This window comes from Macrotis lagotis, chromosome 8 (assembly GCF_037893015.1).
Source record: "Macrotis lagotis isolate mMagLag1 chromosome 8, bilby.v1.9.chrom.fasta, whole genome shotgun sequence".
Taxonomy (NCBI): Eukaryota; Metazoa; Chordata; class Mammalia; order Peramelemorphia; family Peramelidae; genus Macrotis; species Macrotis lagotis.
The window spans coordinates 95,355,632-95,378,790 of record NC_133665.1 but is presented as its reverse complement, the minus strand read 5'-3'; the positions used below and the strand labels follow the sequence as shown (position 1 = coordinate 95,378,790).

Sequence of the window (23,159 nt, the reverse complement as noted above, 5' to 3'; positions counted from 1 at the left end):
TCTTCCCAAAAAGAAATTTGAACTTTGGCCCTAGAACCACCTTGGGCTCTGATAGGTGAGTTTCACCTTTTCTTGCCCACAACCTAGTTTCCAAGCTACATTTTGTCTTCTCCAATAACCATGCTGTCTCTACTCTAGTTACTAACCTCACCTCTTCCCATGGAAACAAATTAGAAACCCTTCTTTTCTCTCTTTCAACTCTTTTATGTTCTCTGATTTTAGAATGACTATCTCACTTGTTCATATTATAATCCTAGAGCTTAGCATAGTGCCTGTCATATAACAAATTACTTTTTTTTCCTATCCGTCTACAGTACTTTGAAGGTTAATCATGTTAACTTTTAATACTTGTGTCTTGATTACAAGTGTATATGAAAATATCGACTGAGTAATGGAAGTAATTAAGTAATTGACTGCAAAATGTAAGATTTGTGAAATGCAAAAATGACTACAAAAAAACCCTAAGATTTTTGACAGGCAGTAATGATTTTTAAGGCATGTACAAGTGTTAATATAAGTAAGCGAATGGTTAATATTGTCAACAAAAGTATAAGAATTGCCTTAATTTTCTAAGTGGAATTCTCAGTTAGTAGTTCAAAATAGGATTTCAGTTATGGTTTGGTATATATGTCACTTTACTCCTTATATGGAAAGAAACTTTATTAAATTAATAAATTTCTCCCTAATTCAGAAGTAATATCTTCATTAGGAAGAAAAATCCCAACAGACTTTGAAGAAAATCTATAAATGATATAAATATAATCAGTAATTTTGAAAAACAATACAAAATGAAAGTGTTTAGGAGAGATTCAGTCTTTGAAACTTTGTTTTTGAGATAGAAAACTAACACAAAATACCAAGAGTAGTTACTCTCGAACTAAAATTTGTTTATCCTAAGGTAAAGAAGTGCCAATAATTCTATTTTTACATGGTCCAGATGGTTCTGTTCTTTTTTCTTTCTTCTTCATTTGGGCAGAATTAATTGGTCTATTACAACTATTTAGAACAGTAGTGTAGCAGTGGTGAACATTATAGGATCTGGAGTTATTAAAGATTTAAATTCAAATTTATCCTCTAATATTTATTAGGTGTGTAATCATTGGTTTAGAAGGGTTTCCCTTTGCATTGAGAGTAGTACCCCCATTGATGAAATCCATAGATTCAGTAACATATCAAATTAACTAAAAACTGATGAGTCACTTAACCTCTGATCCTCAGTTTCCCTATCTGTTAAATAGGGATAATAATACCTATAATACCAGTATTAAGCTTATTATGAACCACAAGTGAGATAATTTATGTAAAACATTTTGAAAATTTTAAATATACAAATGTTACATATGATCTTATGTTCATTTTTTAGATGCAGTTTTAAAAGAAATTGATCTGGAATAAATCACTTATTGTATTATTATTTTATAATTAATATTTCTTCAAACTGTTGTGCAGGAAGATAAAACTATTTTTGGAAATTGAATAAAAGTGGTAGGATGCAAGCTCATCCTGTGGACTCAGAACCCTGGTAATGGAAAGGATAATATCTGTTTCATTCTATTCCTACATGAGTTTTATTTTTTCTTCTAGGTCTCTGTATTTTGAAAGCTTTTTATTTCACATGGATTAGAAATGGAGGAGATAATGGTGGTAGTTATGATGATAATGATTACTGCTACCACCACCACTACCACCACCACCATCACTCTTACTAACTACTATTACTACTGTCATTATCATTTACAAACAGATTCTTCAGTACATAAATTATATTTACACACATATTTAAAGCATACATCTGAAGAGATATCTGCAAGTGTGAAACTTTGTTTTGTAAAGATTCATGATTTCATTAGTTTGGGTACTTGGTTGATTTTATCACAACCCTCTGTGTCTTGATAACCAGTCTTTGTTAGTTGATGTATCACCTCCCAAATTTGCCCCCAAATCTGGTTGATGATCCTCTGATGATTATTCCATCTGAGCGTAACTAGGCAGGAACTCAGAAAAAAGATACACAATCTATTATTTGCCCCAATCTCAGTTACTTTTCATTTTAGAAAGACTTGCTAGAACTAATGCTGCCCTTTATAGCCTTCAACTAGGAAAAATGTTTTTAAATTAAGCAATTATGTATTCATAACACTATGCAAACAAGGGATTGGGAAAAGTCCTATGATTTCATTGGTATAGGGAGGTCATTTATAACAATGATTCTCAAATTTATTTATTAACTTCCATCTGCATATCCTACTACCTACTGAACACTTTTAATTTAATATCTCATAGACATCTTAAACTCAACATGGCAAACTCATTATCTTTCTGACTCATCTCTCCCCTCTTGCTAATTCTTTATGGAACTGCATTCAGATCCATATTTGTCATTTTCAACTTTCACCCACCATAAACAATATATTGCCAATTCCTGCCAATCCTACATTATGTTTCCTCCCTACATCTCTGAAAGTGCTACCACTCTGGTGCAAGCTTCACATGGTCCCTGAAACTATTGCAGTAGCCTTTAGTTTGGTCTCCTTGTCTCAATTATTTTCTCTACACCAGTTCATCTTCCACTAAGTTTTCAAATCAATCTTCTTCTTTTTTTGGTTTGTTTGTTTTTTTGTGAGGTGATGGGGTTAAGTGACTTGCCCAAGGTCACACAGATAGGTAATTATTAAGTGTCTGAGGCTAGATTTGAACTCAGGTCCTCCTGACTCCAGGGCTGGTGCTTTATCTACTGCACCACCTAGCTACCCCCAAATCAATTTTATTAGAGCATGTTGGACCATGTCCAACAACTTTCTCATACAGAGAGCTATATTTTTGTTTTATGATGTCATATATAGTTTCCAGAATTTATAAATAGAATCATATTGCCCTTAAAACCCTAATTGCATGTTAATCATTCTGCTTATGGCATGGAAGAAGATATATTTAGTATTCTAGGACTTCAATTTGATCTCAAATATATATGCATATATATGTATATATACATACATACGTATATACACACATAAATATTGACTACTTAGTTTCTGTTCAGCTGACAAGATATTCGACTTTCTGAAGCCCATTTTTCCAAGGGCTACAAATCACTGGTGCTCAGATGTGAAGTGGATGTAATTAAATGGACAGAGCATGAATTTTCATCTCATTTCTTTGAACAATTCCCTTCATAGTCTATAATGAAAGAATGCAATGCAAAATGTTTTGAAGACTCATCATATTTTTTTTTATCTTGTCTTTGAAGAAGGTTCAATTTGGAGGAAGCATAGTATAATGAACTACATACTAAGCTTGGACTCAGAAGTTCTGAGTTTCTTACTGTGTGATTCAGGTTAAGTCACTGTACTTCTGAATTTTTTCCCTCATTTTTAAAATGGCACTAGTAATATATACATTATTGTTTTGATAATCTAATGGGAAAAATATGCTTGAAAGCACTTTGTAAAAGATAATATGATATATATATATATATATATAAGTTATCATAATTCACAAATTCATTGTAATTTTAATGCCAAATATTTATTTTAAAACATTGAAAATGTTATGGTTCACTTGACCTAGACTTCAATAATCAGTGCATATCTGTTCTCATCAAAGGTAGTGTTCATATTGATTGAGTACTGATCAATGTGAATACTCCCTTTGATAAATAATGAATGCAATCTATCCTTGCCTTTTAATTTTGTGATAGTCTTCATTTATTTTTTTATTTTTTATATATATTTTTTAGGTTGTCTGTAAGGCAAACGGGGTTAAGTGGCTTGCCCAAGGCCACACAGCTAGGTAATTATTAAGTGTCTGAGACCGGATTTGAACCCAGGTACTCCTGACTCCAGGGCTAGTGCTTTATCTACTACACCACCTAGCCACCCCTGTGATAGTCTTCATAGAGGAAGACATAAGAAATCTTTCCTTTTTGCTTTTTAAAAAGCACTTCATGGAAATCAGTGTAGCACTTGGGTAATACATCTGTTCTTTCTCACTCTTGTATCCATTTTCTTTCTGATAATACATTTCATGAATTATACCCTTTGTGCCACTTTTTAAACAAAAACATATGCTACTTTCCACTTAAATTCACCATTAACACTTCCCTATTGACTCCTGAGCCATCCATTATTTTTTTTTGATATTATGGTATTCTGTATTTCAGTGCTATATAATATTAGCAGGAGATTATTAATGCTTAAAAGATGAGTTTTTGTATGAGGGAGCAATTTGGGAAACTTGATTATGTTGTGAAATTTCCTAAATGTAATCCATCTCACTTTCCCCCTTTCTGTTCAATTTTGGACCTGAGTTATTGTTTATTTTTAGTGCCAATTCAAGACATATATACTGATGAACCAGCTCAAAGGGGTAGCAATCCAATCATATGTCATAGTTTGAAAGAAAAAAAAACTGTCTTTATCCCTTTGGTTATTCATTTGTGGATCATTTTACTAAACTTTTTTGAGTTATCATGGATTTCACTAAGGATGCCTTGTAGTAGGTTTGTTGAAATTAGCACAGTGGTAAACAGAAATATCTAGAGGGTTATCACCATATATGCTGCTTCCATTTGTATTCTCTGTGGGGCATCCTCCATGATAGCTAACAACTTTGACAAGCATATGTTTTCCTGTTTTATGCTTAAATTTGATGATTTTAATTTTAATAAGGGTTTATCAAGTACCTACTATGTATGATCCACCATGCCAGACACTGGAAATACTAAGACAAGCAAATAAAACTTAGTTCTTAACTCCATGGAGCTTACAGTGATCAGTGGATGATTGAACAAAGTTATTCTATGAAAGAATTTTATCTGATTTTACTATTTGCCCAGGAGATACTTTTTACATGAGAAGGGCTCTTCAGAAGATATTTTTTCCCAATGAATCAAATGGTTTTTTAGTAATCCACAAGAATAAACAGCAGCACTTTGTCTTCTCTACATCACTGGTATTAAACTCAAATAGAAACAGGGCCACTTACTAACCCCTTCACAGGAATTCCCTTGGGCTTTATATGGACTTTTTTTTTTTTAGTTTTTGCAAGGCAATGGGGTTAAGTGGCTTGCCCAAGGCCACACAGCTAGGTCATTATTAAGTATCTGAGGTCGGATTTGAACTCAGGTACTCCTGACACCAGGGCTGGTGCTCTACCCACTATGCCACCTAGCCACCCTCTATAGACATTTAAAATGGAATGTTATCCATGTTTTGTTATATTTTTATTTATCTTGTTAAATATGTACCGATTGCATTTTAATACAGTCAGCACCTCTTCTCTATCCACAAATATGTGACTAAAATGGTTTCTTCTTCATAAAGTCATCTATAGCAGCCTTCCTATTCCTTTCTCATGTTTTCATGAGGCAACTAGGTGAGAAGGAGTACAGGCCCTGGAGACAGGACAACCTAATTACAAATTCTGCCCAGATATTTAGCAGCTGAGTGGGTAACTTAATTTCTCCCAGCCTTAAAATAGGAATAACGATAGCATTTACAGGTCTGTTGTTAGGAACAAATTAAATTTTATATATAAAATATGTGTGTATGTTAGTAACACTTTAGACATGTTACGTATATGTAGATGAATATATATATAAAATTTACTGATATATGTTATACTTAACATATATGTGTGTACATATATAATATACTAATATGTTACACTTTCTTATTCTACAGATAAATTATTTTAATGAGTAATATAAAAAGATGAGAAAATGTACACATGGGTCAGTAATAATTAATGTTCCCTGGATCATCAAATGAATAATAGTTTATAATAGCAGGTCCATAATAATAATTATATACAGAAATAGGTATATAATTTGTATATTATTATTTTATTTTAAAAGTCCATGATTTAAAAAATTAATATCTCTTTTAGATATAGTAAAGCTTTATCCTTCAATGCTTTAAAAATTCTATTTCCTCCAATATATATCTCTCTTTCTGTACTTGGCTTGATCTGGCAGCCCTTCATTTGTTCAGTCACTTTAGTTATATCTAATACGTCATGATCTCATTTGGAGTTTTTGTGGAAAAGATCTTGAAGTGGTTTGTGATTTCCTTTTCCAGTTTATTTTGCAGATCAAGAAACTGAAGCAAACAGGACTTGCCTAGGATCCCACAGTTAACAGATTTGAACTTGGGTCTTCCAGACTGCCAACATTGCTTTTTAGTGGTAATGATATCTCATTGCCCCTTCATAGCTCTTCATGGTATTGTTTATTTAGTCCCATTTCTACTTTCTCATATACCTCTGTGCAGTTTGAGGTACTGAGGCTAAATGTGGTAGTTCTAGTTTCTTTGAGAAAACCATAGTTTGTTATAGAAATGGAAGTAGATATATTTTATTTTTAGTCAGTTATCTCCCTTCCATTTTCATCCTTAAATGGTTTTGTGATGATTTGGCTTGTTTGGGTTTAAGATCAAGTTTTCTGAAGATCCCACTCTGCTTTTTTTATGATGTTATGCCATTCATAGTCTTATGCCATGCTTCTTTGTGATATTTGGCAAATTAGTTCTAAAGCTCTTTTACCTTTTGTTGTCATCAGTCTCCATTTTGCAATGAGTTTCCTTGTGCTGAGACAGTTTTCAAATGCTTTTGGTCTTCTCAATATGATAATTGCTTTACATTGTTAAATTTCTTTTTGGGGACTATTGTTTTCTTATCTTTTCATTTATCCATTTCCCATTTTGGAGGGAATACTTAATTTGAATAGCTTGGGTTAAAGCTATTTTAAATGCATACACTATCATTTCATCATCATCCCCCTAATTTGATGCTGTTTTTTACCATTGCTACAATGAGTTGATATTTTGATTGCACATAGGCAGCTGTTTGAGAGATGATTCCCACATCAAAAAGCAGTCTTTTCCCATTTCTTGATAAAGGCAATTTGATTTACATGTGATGCTGTTTGGTACCTACCCTGTCCAGTGCCCTCTGAATTGCTTCATAAAGAAAATATTCATGATTATACAGGCATGAAGATTCTCAGTAGTCCACAAGTATTTGACCTTTTTTAAAAATCTGGAATTTTATTTTTTGACATTATTCAGCACTTTCCTTTATGCTCATCATTGTATTGACTTTACGAAATATCAGTGTATAAACCACTTTGATTTGAAAGATATTTTTAAAATTCTTGGTAGAATGTTATAGAACCTGACTTCACTAGTATAACCTTGTCATGTGTAACTTTATGTTAATTCCCAGAGTTTATTGTCATTGAATCACACTTTTGGATGTTCAATAGTACTTGAGATTGTGTAGTTAACATCAATCAAGTCCAATTCAACTGTGGTGAAGTGACCTAAACCCTCTCTGCAGGCTCTAGTTTTAGACATTCACAGCAACAGAGTATTTATATGTTTTATGCAATTAATATGCTACAATGATCACTTGAGGTGTGTTGAGGTGGAGAATGATTTTTAGTTCACTTGGGGTCTTTCACTTTGCTCCCTACTTCAGAAAAGAGGTTTAAAGTATTAGTGATATAATAGCATGAGACTTGAGGATGGTTCTTATCAAGTTCTTTGTAACACTTCTCTATCTCTTCATCCTCAGCAATAGATGTTGGCACATGTTACTCTAAATGTGAAATCCTTGTATAAAGACCAATTAATTGGCATACTATTGGAGGAACAAAACTCTATGCAGTGATATTCTCTGCAATAAAATTACAGCCAAATCTTTCAAATAGTGGAGGATAGGAAAAGGGGAATTAGAAGGTGCTTTTTTCTAATATAAACTCTTTTTTTTAGTTTTTTTGCAAGGCAAATGGGGTTAAGTGGCTTGCCCAAGGCCACACAGCTAGGTAATTATTAAGTGTCTGAGACCGGATTTGAACCCAGGTACTCCTGACTCCAAGGTCAGTGCTTTATCCACTACGCCACCTAGCCACCCCCTAATATAAACTTTTGATAAGAAGTAAATATAAAATGTAGACAATGATATTTATACTACATACTTAACATAAGGCATTAACCTGTATTAATCAGAGCTGTTATTGTTATTATCTTTTTTCCTTCTTCCTCTTTCAACAACTTCCAGATAATTCAGTCATATTAGGGAAAGCCAATGTCTGGATATCTGGAGAATAAAAGATACTGAAGGTTTAGCATCCTTACTTGAATAGAAATTCATACTTAGCTACTCTTGATTCTATGATTGTCATCTTTCACTTAAGTTGGCTTCCCATCTATTCCCTCCTGTTTGTTTTTTTTTTTCAGCTAATTTTAAACTGGCTCACTGCATTACCACCCCACATCATATAAATTTATCTTGTTTTGATTCTGGACTTTGTATCATACTGATTGGTCCAGAGCAATATGTAATTTAGGCAGGGAAATAACATTACCACTAATAAGTCTGTTCCCCAAGTTAAGGGAGAAGCATGATAATGCCTTTGGGAAAGTTGGGAAGTAGTATCTTGGAGGCTGGATCAATTAATCAGTAAGTGTTTAAGAACCTCCTATGTGTCAGACACTTATAGTAGACACGATATAGAAATGCAAAAATGTAAAAATCCTTATCCTTAGGAAAGAAGCCTATATTTGATTTGGAGAGAGATGTGGGGAGACAGGTTGTACATATAAAAATATATTGCAATAAATTCAAAGAAAATAATGGAGGGGAGAGGGCAGTAGTAGATGTGCATCTAGAAGGGAGCTCCCACACACTCATTAGTTTGTGAACTTCTTGAGACCAGGAACTGTTTTGAGTTTTTGACTTTCTTTGTATTCCTAATGCTTAGTATAGTGCTGCCATATAGTAGATGCCTGATAATATTGACTGGCAATAGTTTCATTTCCTTGTGCCCCCTTCCCCAATGTAAAGTCATCTAGTTCTACTTTATATTTAACTATTTTGTATTTATTGTTTACATATTGGTTGGGCATATCCATACAAATATGTATGTGCTATCTATCTGAGAGAATGAATGCAAGGTTTTTGAAAGCAGACCCTTTGTTTCATTTTTGTGGTCCTTATATTTCTAGCATCTGGAGTTAGGTAAGCATTTTAATAAATAAATAAAATAAAATACATAATATAAACATAAATAAATAATGAAATAATAAATACATTTAATAAATCATAAATTCTGCTCCCCATTTCTGACCAGAAGCACTTTGTAGGATACGTTTACTAGTCCCTTCTTCTCTTTGTCTCTTTGCTTTGCATTCCAAATTAAGAACTGGTAAATAATGGTGTGTGCTATGGTCAAATTAGGAGCGTGTGTGTGTGTGTGTGTGTGTGTGTGTGTGTGTGTGTGTGTGTGATTACAATTTAATTTCTTGCTAGATGATGTAGCATTTTTACCTCATCCAATGGTGTCATCATTCCTTTTTGAATATGCATTTATTTTTCTTGTTCTTATTGGTTCTGTAAAACTCAATATAGAATCATGATCTGAAGCAAGACAGACTCTTTGACCTCTTGGAACTTGAAGTTCTTAGGATCTAGACCTGGAAAGAACCTCAGAGTTCATCTAGTCATTCAACTCTAGTCTACAAACTAGACTCTTATTCTACAGAGAAGGAAATTGAGGCAAAGTGAAGTTAAGCAAGTTGTCCAGGGTCATAGAGGTAATAATCTTCTGAGTAAAGATTGGAAACTAAGCCTCCTAATTTTACTTCCAGTGCTTTATCAGGGATATTTTATGTGGGGTGGATGAATGGGCAGTTTGAGGAGAGCAATTTCTTTCTCTCCTTCCTTAGAGAATATCAATGAACTTAGACAATATTAGTGACCTTTGAGGGCTCTGATATTCCTGTTTCAATTTTGGTCTTGTGTCACAGCAGAAGGTATGTTTAATATTTAAAATTTATGAGTAACTTGCTTTGAACATTCAAATCGGATTTTGTTACAGTGATAGCTCTGCCATCTGTCAGTATAGAAATGATACTTGTCCTCTACTCTCTCTTTTGAGATCTTTTTGGGAGGGACTTATTTAGACAGTAAAACTCTAGGGGCATTTTACCTAAGGAGCAGGAGGGAGACCTGCTTAGGAATACATTAATAAATAGCAAGTGATTGGCTTTGAAATCTTTCAAGTGTTCTGTGGAACTGGCATGATTTCAACTCACTAAAGAGGCTTTTCATTTTCTCTGCAATGCTTTCTAGAGCAAGGAGCCAATTTCTCTTCTCACCCTGTGCCCCAGCAGAGCCAATAACTATGACTCTAAAAGGAGGAAGAATGCCCAGATCTACAACATGGACCATGAGCCCAGAAGGGAAGTTTGGCTCACAGAACTAAGGGACACTTATCAGTCAGTCCTGTAATACCTTGTCCTCTGGGAGCCCACCTGTTTTAAAGGGCCACATCCTTGGAAGTGTTTGTGGGAAGCATCAAGAAGTCTTATGTTGCACTTGGAATCCAATAGATTACTTTGGTGTCAGCAATTTTAGGCATGAGAGTTTCAAACATTTTCGTGAAAGGTTGATCTTCCTTCTCAAGGTAGGCTTAAAAATGACCATATCATTAGGAATGGCAGGTAATGAGGTTAGTTCTTCACCAATGAATGGGCATTTAAAAAAATTCTCAACAATCTTAACCTTCTCTGGTAGGTAGTTATAGTATCACAGTTTTCTATTGCTTTGTTGAGAATAAGGGTTGTTTTTTTTTTGCTTGTACTTTCTCTTCATCTCTAGGCTTAGACAATACCTAATATGTAGAAGGTGCCTAATAAATGCTAGATGATTCTCTACTTGCTAATTCTAATAGTATATGTGATTTCATACACTCTTCATAACTTAAAATGCTTTTCCTTCTCTCCCTTAGCTCCCTTTAAAGGTCTGCTCATTTCCAATGTAAAATCTTTCCTAATTCTCCCAGTTGTGAGTTCTCTCATCCTAAATGACTTTGCCTTTATTTTGTGTTCGCTTGTCTGTGTATGGATTTGCTTCTCTCAAGGAGAATGTAAAATCTCTGAGGGTAAAGGCTATCACTTTTGTATTTATATCAATAGACTCTAGTGCAGTGTCTGGCGACTAGTAGGCGCTCCATAAATGCTCAATGAATTGAATTCTGAAGCACTTTAAGGTTTATGAAGCATTCTCCTTAGAAACTTTATGGAGTAGGGTGTGTGAATATGATCCCCATTTAACACATGAGGAAGCTGAGCCTCAAAGAAGTTAAGTGAATTGCTCATAGTGGCACAGATAGTTAAGTCAGAACCAGTATTCAAACCAACATTTCTTGCTTCTAAATTCAAAATTTTAAAAATTAAATCACATATTTACACCCATAAAAGATGGTATCTGAACAGATATTTGTTCTTAATTATTTATCTAATACAAAGGACTTAGCTGAAGCTGATGCTTGCTAAAATGAAAATGACTGCTTAAAAGTTTCTAATGTACAGACAACATGCACTTTAAAATAGATGTTATTCACATATGTGATATCTGAGAGCTAAACCAATGGGCAACAATATGTTGCAGAATTCATCTGCAAAGTCATCTGTTTGGAAATTTGGAACACATCATTTCCATAGATATAAATGATGATTTAGGTTCCGAGGTCTAAAGAGACTTTTAATACAATCCATAATACAAATGAGAGTTTTTATATTTACAATGAAAATTGTAAATGTAAAATAAGACTCTTGAACAGAATATTGTAGACAGAACACTTTAGCAGTACTAGTTATAAAACAAAATTGAAATAAAATACTATAGACTGAGAAAGTGTCTTAAATGTTTGGAATGAGAGAGCTGAAGAAAAAGCTAGGTTAAGGGGTAGAAGATAAGAGAGAATTTTCTGGAGAGTCTGATGAAACATCTAGGATTTTCAAGGGATTTAGAGATTGATTGAACTTCTTTCTTTGAAGGTACTTTTCTAAAATGGTCCCAGGAATGTTTTGACAGTTGCCTTCAATTTCTTGAGATTTTACAATTCCTTATAGAGAGGGAGAAGTAGCTAGAGGGAGAGAGTAGGAGGAAGATAGAAATATAGATATTTTCCTGTGGTTAAATGAGTCAGAGTGGGAAAAGAGTAGAAAGAACATTAAGGGGAATGAGTGAGTGTGTGTATTTTTGTGTGTGTGTGTGTGTGTGTGTGTGTGTGTGTGTTATTTTTCTGAGATGAAATTAACTGAGTGGGTGAAAGAAAGAAAAGACAGTGGGAACCTGGTAGGGGTTTAATTTCCCTGATAATTGATGAATGAGTGGGAAGGATGGCAATGGAGTGCGAAGAAGTGTCATAGCATACAATTTCCCAAGGCAGTCACCATTGTTCCAAGATAGTTTGATTACTAAATCATAGTATAACTTGGGAGTATTCCTATTTTAACTTTTCTTTTAAACTAGTTGCTAATTTATGGTGTTACTAAGCTGTTGATAAGTCCTTTAAATTCAGCAAAGTTGGTTCCCTGGTCAAACCTCCAGTCATCGAGTTCTAGGGATAGCTTTGTTGAGCTATTGTTCATAACAACTTACCAAGTGCTTATTTGCACACAGTAGACTTTTTTTTGGCAATGAAGTACTTGTGGGAGAATGTAGACATCATAGAAGACAGTTAACAGAAGCATTCTAATATTGTGAAAAAATACTATCTCTCTCTCTAATAATAGAAATGCGTGATTTTTCAAATAGCTAAAGAAAGCAAAAATAGCTGAGGAAAATTTCAATGAGTCAGAGAAATGTATGTAAGGACAGCATTTTTTCTTAATAGAATTACACTATTAGCCAATGAATTTTTAAGAATGAAAGGAGAATTTCAGAAGCATCAGTCTATGAAAGGGACCTTTTTACAAGACATATTAAAAATCATTTTAGTTAACTTGATCATCCATTAGCATTTGCTTCGTTTTCCTAAAGGGAGCTGTAAATATTAGGTGGCATGGGTATTATAGGACTGGGGACCTATTCAATCAGAATGTCTATCAGAATGAGAGGGTGAATCTGTTTTCATTATAAATGCTTAGTTTCAGAAGGCTGTAGTACAGTTAAAAGAGCACTGACTGTCAAATCCAAAATGATGAGTTTGAATTCTAGCTCCCCTTACTACTTACAATGAACTTAATGTACTTGCCCTCTTTGGTCTCAGTTTCTTCATATGTATAAAAAGTGGTTACTGAAGTAGAGCAAAAATTCTTAATATGGCAATGTGAATTTATTTTAACCATTTAGCAATATAATTGAATTCTTTTGTAATTCTATATATTTTTATGTGCCTAAAATATGATTCTAATATGAGATCCATAGGCTTCACTAGGTTATCCTGGGGTACAAGACAAAATGTTTTAAAGGCCCTTGACTAGATGATCTCCAAGTTCCTTCCAGCTGGAAGTCCTATGATCTTGTGATAAGGACTAGTTGAGGTCTTTACCTTACCTTCAGATTAGGTAAGAAAGAAAGCTACCCACACATGGTTTAATTTTTGAGTGGCTAGACAGTTTTCCTTTAATCAGAAATATTTACTCTACTGCTTGTTATGTTGCCTGAAAGTTTAAAAACTTATTTATTCATTGTTTTTGGGTGATAAAGTTTTGTTAATCTTCAGGAGACTTAGCCAAATACAAAACTCCTGGAAAGAATAATTCTAATTATTGACTATTAGCAGGGATTTTGAGGTAAAAATTTTTTAAATGGTGACAGACCATTGAGGATAAGCTCTTTTAGCATGAGACACAGGAATAATAGGTGAAATTGCAGAACTCCAGAACTTGGGAAAGGTGTCCTGAAAGGGCAGGTAGAAGGATCCCTATGTTAAACTGCCTAGCTCAATTTTCTCCAGGGTTAGGGTCTGTTTTACTGATACAGATATGGCAAAATACATCACCCAGTACCTAAGTATAAGTGACAAATGTCTGAACAGTTATAAATCAAAACATAATAGGTGAGTTTGAACTCAGGTAATATAGAACTCTTGCTCAGACCTCTTCAGTTAACTGATACATACAACCAAGATAAACCATATAATTGCAGTGCATGAAACCCTTGCCACCATTTAAATTCATTGACATGCACCTCCACTTTTTAAATGATTTTGCTGGAATAATATTTTTTTAAAAGAAAACTCCTTTTCACATGAGATTCATTGTCTGTTGTGAACTCTTTGAGGGCAGAGACCTTGTTTGGATTTTTTTTTTTTATCATCTAGGGTTTTCAGCCTTTAGAACAATGCCTGACAAATAGTAAAGACTTAATAAGTATTTGTTGATTGGCTGTTATTAGGAGTCAGGGAAAGGGCTAGGTAAAGGGATACAGCTTTGTGGTCTCTTTTGAGAATCAGATGAGATAATATTAAAGTATTTTCCTTACACATGGGAAGCAGGTGTATATAAATGCTTATTTCCTTCAGTTTCTTTTCCCTCCTCTCCCTCTTTCCCTTTCTCTCATCTTTCCCCTTCTTTGTCCTTTGTTTCTTACTTCTTTCCATCTCTTTTCCTTCATCATTTCCCCTTCCTTCCCTTTCTCTGCTTTTTCTTCTTTCCTTTCCTCCTGTATTTCCCCTTCCTCCCCTTCCATTTCTTCCTCTTTATTTCCTTCTCCCTCATCCTTTTTTTCTCTTTCCTCCACTCTGCTTCTTCTGAGGGGTCCTAGATAGAAATCCAGTGAGGGAAAGTAGTAGTAGTTGAAGTGTACTATTAGATGCACTAGCTGTGTGAAAGTGACACTTCTAAGCCATGAATACACTGAGAAAAATTTCTCCACTCACCATGACCAGATCATAGGGCAGAGATATCAATACACTATTTAATGTAACCTAATCATGGTAATCATTTTATGTCTCAGAAAAGAATATTTTCAAATATCTATATATTGTGTGATGTGTAGCTTTGAAGTCTGGTTGGCAAAATGAAGATACAACCTATAAGAAGGATTTAAAAGTAGAAGGAAATCTAATCACTGAAAAGTACCCCTGCTATCAACTGCAAAGACAAAAACCAAAATTTCTCCTCTTAAGAAGCTTACATAGGATTGGTCCAGAGGAATAAAGCAAATATATAATAATAACAGTCACCATCACCACCACCACCACAATAATAATATTTTATATAGCACTTTGTTTTGAAAAGTACTTTACATATATCTTATTTTATTCTCATAGTGATCCTGAGAGACAAGATACTAGTATTGAACTCACTTTATAGATGAGGAAACTGAGGCACAGAGGGGCTAAGTGAGTTGTGCAGGTTTATTGTACTTATTAAAGTCAAATTTGAGCTTGGGTCTTCCTGACTCCAAATCAAATGCTCTAACCACTATTCCACCTAGCTTAGTAAATCCAAGGTAATTTGAGAGGGAGAGAGCATTAGCAACTTGGTGAAATAAAAAGAATGAAACTTTTCTATTGGGGTGGTCCTTGACCTGAACCTTGAAAGAAGACAAGGATTCTGAGTAGAGTCATTGAAGAGTAAAGGAATTCTAGATGTGATTTTAGACTAGCATATAACCTGCAGCTGGTTCTACAGGACTGTTTGGGAAGGGAATGACTATGTACCCTTTCTGACGTCCCCTTCCCCTACAATGCATACCATATGTTCACTTTTGGGTATCAGGGCCAGCCTAGTGAAGGGGTAAGGATGGGGATGGAATGCCAAATTAAAGCAACAACTAGGAATCCAATTTGGATGGAATATTGAATACATGATGGGGAAGGCAGGAGTGATAGGTAATATTTGGAATAGTCATTGTTCCAGCTAGTATTGCTTTTAATGGTTTTTCTTTGTTACAAGGGTAGATTTGTTGTTAGGAGATGGAGAGTAGGGAATATATTTGGAAGTGGCTGTAGGTACTGTAAAAAAAGAAAAGGCACTGTTACAACTTATTAAAACATGGGGTGAGAGAAAATATGGAAAGCTAGGCTGAAGCCAGATAGTGTAAGGCTTTAAGTGGCAGGCTGAGGAGTTCATATTTTATCCCTGAGGCAGCAATAGTCTAGCTAGTTACTAGCTGTAATGCAGTATCGATCTTTTCCAAATCTATTGATCCATTCCTGTTCTGAGGGATAAGTAAGATTTGAAGAATTATCCTCAGTTCCTACTTGGGGAGTATCATAATCCAGGCTTGTCTACTGGGCTTTCTTCTTTCAATTTGGTTGGGGCTTGTTTTAATATTTTGTCTTTATGATTTCCTTTTAAATACCCTAAAATAATTTCTCCCTCTCATTTAAGATGTATAGAGTTCATGACTTGCCTTTGGTGATCTATATATTGGACTGCTGAAGGATTCCAATAAATGTATAAATAAAGTAAAACAGAAGACATTAATAATAATAATAATAATAATAATAAAACTGTATATCCATGCAGCAACTTTATTTTAATGAATATGATAAATGTGGTGCTCCAGATGAAAGGCTAAATACATTGAATTCTTGTTCTTTCTCCAAATTATTCTTCAATTTTTGATATTTCCATTTATCTTCTCTCCCTTTCTGCTTCTCTTTTTTCTTCCCTCTCTCTGTTTTATTTAAAAATTATAGTCTTCCTATTTTTTATTTTCCAAGATAAAATTTCTTTTAGCTCTAACATTCTGTATGAATTTCAGTATATGGGTCTGTAATGACAATTATTTAGATATAACAAACCAACCATTTGGCAATAAATAGAATGACCAAAATATTCAATTAAATGATAGTGTGGAAAATGCTGAGTTCTAAGATAAAAATAGAATTTTTTTTCCCCACTAATGTTGGCATGTCAAGCACTTTGTTCTTCCCTTAGTCAGTGGAGAGAATGCAATGGCTTGGCAAATTAAAAAGGTATTTATAAAGATCAAAGCAGAGATTTAGTAATGTTCATATATAAGAAAAACGCTAGATGTAGAATCACAGGAATGAGATTAAAATCCTGATTTTGCCCCTTAGGTGACTTTGCATAAGTCTTTTAATCTCTGGACTCCAGAGATTTGATCTCTAAAATAAGAGACTTGATCTCTAAAGTTCTTTTCCATTCTAAACCTTTGATAGTACATCTGCTCCTCATTTCAATCTTAGAATTCTCCTAAAATTTAATAGGATTGTTCCTGAAAATGGTAAGTTTTTTTTACTGTTCTTTTCAATAGACTCATTAAAGATCTAAAGACCCTTGGGTACATTTTCAAAGCAATCCCAGGAAAGTTTTCCTTATATTTAAATAGATCAAGTTTATGTAATCTTAAACAACTCAGAGGGAAAAAATGGCTGAAACTATTTTAATCATTGTGATGACATTAAAAAAAACCCCACTGGGTTTATTATTTGGGATTTTCACTTTTCAGCTTCTTGTTTTGGCACTGGTATTACATTTCATCTAAATCTGAAGTAAGAAATATTATTTAAAATATGAAAGTTGGTGCTTATTATATTATACTTATGCTTAAATCAGTTTTTGAAAAGCAAAAAGTTCAGGTAAGTTTATTGATCCCAGTAGCCTTCCTACCTTGCTAAATGAAGAAACTGGGGAAGCTCAAACCCCTGAGTCCCTTGAGTAGCGTAAGACCAGCAACAATGGCCCAAAGCTTCTTTTTTCCACCAGCGGAGAATCTGAACATCAACTAATCGTTTCTATAGGAGTTTTACCTCTCCCCATAAGCATGAATAAACACCAGTTCCCAGATCCAAATTCCTAGTTCCCTTTCCCCACTGATTGGTTCAACCAGACCCAGATAGGAATTCTATAAAAACCTACTTCACTTAACTGTGGGGTGTCTTTTTCTTTCTAAGGATTCCTTGAACTATCTAATTCCACCAGTATTTTAGCAGAGTGGACCCATTTTCAACATTCTGCATGACTAATCTTCGCATTGTAAATATGCCCCCTCAATAAAACTGTCTTGTTCTGCTGTCTTGTGTACTCTATATTTCCTTACATGGGACTACTGGTACCCTGAACCTTTCCAAATATGCATGGAGACAGGTAGCCAACTGATTCTTTTGACTAAAACTGTTTTCTCTGGTTTTCATACTACACAGAGTTGATATGGTTCATATTACTTAAGTTGTTTATGTATAACTTCTCAAACACATAATATTAAAGATATATAGAAGCTAGTGGAGAATTCACTGACTTAGAATTCTAGCCCAGAAGGGATTTAGAATATTAAAGATAGGAGAAATTTGTCCAAAATGGAGAAAAAGAGACAAGTTCAATCCTCAGTGTTCACCTTTTAAGTTGGCTGATGTTTTAATTGTACATCTGAGGCTTAAGGAACTTAAAAATGTTCATTGAATACCAAGTAAATCATTGAATGTTCCTTCACTAAAGGGAACTCATTACCTACTACTGATGACTCACTTCTAATTGAATACCATTACAAGGGCAGTGCCATTTACTGGGAGCTATATAGGCAAAATTTGTTATTGGCCTTTGGTTGCAAAACAAATCTAAAGACTTAATCTAAACTAGGAGAACTATTGAAAACTTGTCAGGGGGTTTAAGTGTTATGAAGATTGGTCTATTTAGTTCTAAGCTAAGGACCTAAGAACCTAAGGACCATTGAAAACACTCTTTTCATAGGCATTGTTGTGAAAATGAGGTTTTAAAAATATATTTTAAATGAAATTTTGTAGTGAGATGTTTCACTCCTGTATGAAGTGGTAAGTCAATATGCACTTTAAAAGGTGGGGTATTTGACTGCACAAGCATTCTCCAATTCATTGACTTGCTGAATAGTTGAACCAATGTTACTTTCTTTCTTTTGCTAAAGATAAACCCACATACATAGTTTGCTTTGAGAAAAAATGTGCTATTAATTTAATGAAGATTAATCTAAGATTTAACTAAAGACTATGCTCCCATTAAGCATATCATTCTAATCACGTTATAAATCCCTGAGCATGGTGAAATGGTATTTATCCAATCAGAAGATTAGCTAGCAAAATCCAGGATTGCCAGTCACCAGCTTAAGTAAGGGAAAGCAATTAGAGAGGTCAGAAGCACTCAATGTAATTGGCTACTCTATCTCAAGTTAACTTACTTGACTTTTGCAACTCCTAGTTCCAAATGAAAAATTAGTACTGTCCAAAGTACTGTTCTTTGCACTGACATATTTCTGAAAAGGGTCACAACAGTTTCTGAGTGTAAGAAGCACTCAGTTTAGGTTACCTTGTAATAAACATTAGGGCCACAAGATAAACAGTGAGTTCTCCCAAATACATTGCTTTTTTTTAATGGGCAAATAGATGTTTTACTACTGAGCAAATGTATTGTTTTCCTGATTTTCTTCAGTTGACCCCCAAAGGAAAGCATTTTGTAAAGACTATATTGGGTAAAGTTGCTTTATACTGACTAGTTTTTCTCTTGGGTCTGGGATAGGCTAGAAATGAGCAGTATCTGACAAGATATTTGACTGTTGGCATCTTTTGCCTAGGATGGCCAATGCCTAGGGAGTATTTTACTGTTAGGAGACATTTCTAATAGGCACAATTCTCTGAAACAAGTACTTCCAAGAACTTTCTTTTCACTGACAATAAATTAAAGAATGACCTACTCCAAACAATAAATTGGTTTCCTGAATTCTCCCTTAAGTGGGTGACAGAGATAATTTCATTGTACCTGACAATTTCAACAAGTAAAATGAAAACAAATGCTGTGAAACTAAAGATTTCCATCCTATTCTCCATTATGATAAATGTAATGTGGCCTTTGTCCAACTGCCTAACTTCTCTGGGCCTCAAATATCCTTATCTGAAAAATGAGGAGGTTGGATGAGATGAACACAATGATCTTGTAGTTTGAACAGTTTATAATTCTAAAGGGACATGAAATTTAACATAAGACTTAAATGCATAATAAAGAGAGCTAGAATCAAGTAAGCCAAATTTTCTAGTTTTTTTTTTTTCTTTTACCTTTGGGTCATGTATCCCAGAGAGCTCTTCATAGATTTTCTCTCCAACCATGACAGCAGCCAGATTTGCTGTGTATGTGGAAAGGCAAAACAAACAAAAAATAGCCCAGAGATTCATTAAAAACCTTCCAGTCCAGCATTTGGGGGGTTTGATAGCCACGGTTCTGCCAAACAAGATGGCATAGCAGACATTCAGGGCTGAAGAGAAAGAGAAGACTTTACTCCTATTCCGCCCCTTTGGAGTCATTCCAAATGGACTTTTCCATTCATATAGAGTGAGGAATATGGCAGTAATGTGGAGGGCCACAAATATCCCCAACCACATTGTCCAGTGGAGTGGCCACATGAAAGCTCCAATAGGAGCTGCTGTGTCTCGGGTTCTCACTAAGATGCCCAAGCTGGTGGAGAAGAAGGGGCTGGTGAAGTCAATCACCTGGCTGCGAGCAGTGTTTATGCTAAAGGAGGTGACTGCCATGTGGGCTCTCCCACTCAAGAGGTCTCCGACTAGCCCAGTCCAGTGGCCATTTTTCCAGGCTCCATACTTTCCATCTCCAACAATGTAGAGATCAAAGTCAAAATTTAGGTCCTCTGCCAATTTTTCCAGAAGATCAATGCAGTAGCCATAGCAACACTTCTTATATTTAATGGGCACTGTATCATTATCACCCTGGAGGCTGTCAAAAAGACCATCCAATATGGAGGAGTTGTTTGTCAGTGGGTCCAGGCAGAGCTGACCAGCAGGGCATAGACCATCATCATCCACTTGACGTGTGAAGACAAATGGATGCTCAATCAGAGTGACCACTCTCAAATGTAGCCGGGCTGGGTGTTGAAAGTTGTTTCTGTGCCTTTGAGCTTGTTCTGGCCATATCCCATAGTCCATGACAATCTTCCCTCCCTGCCAGCTGCCCAGGCGGGTCCACATTGGTTTCCCTACTGGGTCATGCTGTAGATTCCAGATGAAAAAGTTGTTTTCAGAACTTTGAATGGTGGATTCTTTCACCTTGATGGAACCACTGAGACCCCTGAAAGTAGTGTTGGCTAGAAACCTGTCAAAAAGGAGCAGAGGCAAGAAATCAAAAAGACAGATGAGACATTGGGTAGTAGACATTAGTTCTGCTTTTTAAAGGAGCAAAAGCCAGTATTTTCCCATATCCTGAACTTTAATTTTACTTAAGAAAATAATTGCATCAGAAAGGTCTATGGCCATCGCACCAAAAGAAGACATTTACTTTGACTGAGAGAATGAACTAACAACCCCAGACTTTACACCATTTTCTATGGGCCTATGCTTTATCAATTGATTTTGTTTCTCATTCCTCAATCCTCAATGAATTGAAGTGTTAATTATATTCTTTTTTAATAGTCTCAATTAGCACTCTAGCAGCTTCCCCCAGAGCTAGAGACGTGGCATACTTTAACTATAACATATCCATCTCCTAAGCAAGAAAATCACTTAAAATGGGTAGGGAAATACTTGCTGTCACAATAGATGTCATTTAAGCATATTTAAAGCAATTCTGTAAATTATATAATCTTTAAGCATAAAACATTTGTCTATCCTGTCTATTCATTTTTTCTCTCTGTATTTCTTTCTCATCATCTCTTTCTTCCTATTTTTCTCTGTCTCTCAGTTTTTTCATCTGTGGAAAGAGATAGCATTCAAACTATTTACCTTACAGGGTTGTTGTAAGGTAAACACTTGGTAAGACATTAAAACTCTATGGAAATGTGAACCATTATTATGAAGTCAATCAGAGAGAAGCACATTGGATGACTTCCAAAGATGTTAAAATAGACTCATATTTCTCAGAAGGGCCTCAGTTCTTATGTTCCCTCTATCACCACTTAGGAATGATAGTTTCATTCAGGTTATAGGAGGTGAATCTTCGCAGAAAACAACAAAAAATGTCCAATTGAATATTTCATGCTTCAAACTAGCCAACTAACACTATCCTTTTTATGTGTCTTAATACCAGAGAAATAAGAATGTATGTATTAACTGGTCATGACTTTTATCTCTCCCAAATGGGTATAAATAAAACAGAGATGAAGTCTTTGCAACAGTTATGCACAATTGTTATTGATTAAGACTCTTGACTTCCCTGTACCTTAAATCAGAAGAAAAGAATCATTAGGATGATAGTTCCTTGACTTGATTATTCTTATCTCTTCATCAATTTAATTCAGTTCCAAAGACATTTAATAATTACCTACTTTGTGCTAACTGAAGACACAGTCCCTGTCCTCAAGAAGATAACATTCTACTGTTAGATACCATATCCCTATGCATATGTATAAATATATGTATATATATTATGTATGTGTGCATGCAAACATCCTAATGGTTAGATACAATATCTATATGTATATATGTATATTCATGTATGATGGACATTATTTGCATACATTCTACTGATTAGATACAATATCTATATTAATACATACAAATAGATACACATATGTATAACAGATATAGATTTATAATATGCATACATTCTACTGATTAGATACAATATTTACATGAATACACATAAACACATATATGCAATACACATGCATGTACACAGCCCACAAATCACATACAATAGCCACACAAACACCCATAAACATGTATGTATGCACACATATATTTATTGCACACAACACAGGCATATACATACACAAACCATCCATCCATCCATCCATCCATACATACATACATACATACATACCAAGTAACATGGGATAAGGGGAATAGGAAAGCATTAACAATTGGTGGAAATAAGAAAGTGTTGAGCTGAGTCTTGAAGGATGCTCAGGGTTCTTAGAAGAACGGGAAGCAGTGTGTTTCAAGAGTTCAGAAATGAATTATAGAAAGTTACATATGAGGAAGAGCAAGTTGACCAGTTTGAATGTGGAATATATGAAGAGAAGTAATGCAAAATGAATCTGGATGAAGTCATATTTCAAATGGATTTAAATTCCAAAGAAAGAACTTAAACAATTTATCCTAGAAGCAAGTCAATTCAGTTCAATAACTTTTATTAAGGGTTTTCTAGTGCGAGGTCCTAGGTGGGGTCCAGGGATATAAATACAAAAATTAGATAACCCCAGCTCCTCAAGTAGCTTACTCTCTACTGGAGGCAGTAGGGAATAATTGAAGCTTTTTGAGTAGGAGAATGACATAAGAGAAATATTATTTTGGTAGTTATGTAGAATACAGATTATGAAACAAAGAGCCTAGAATTAGGGAATCCATTGTTCACAATGTTTTCCCACATGCAAAAATGGGAATAAAAATAGCATCTTATTCAGAGGGTTGTTATGAGATAACATGAAGGGATTTATAAACTTTAAAGCAGTATATACCTGTGTACTCATAAACATACTGA

At 34.6% G+C, this 23,159-nt stretch overlaps 1 protein-coding gene across 1 annotated transcript in view; it reads right to left on the bottom strand.

Annotated features, from left to right (window-relative positions):
• The window catches only part of GRIN3A (glutamate ionotropic receptor NMDA type subunit 3A), a 170,455-nt gene that overhangs the window by 105,661 nt on the left and 41,635 nt on the right, over positions 1 to 23,159 (bottom strand). Inside the window, exon 3 of the mRNA XM_074199019.1 lies at positions 19,787 to 20,834. Within this exon, the coding sequence (XP_074055120.1) occupies positions 19,787 to 20,834 (1,048 nt within the window). The remainder of the gene's footprint in view (positions 1 to 19,786; positions 20,835 to 23,159) is intronic.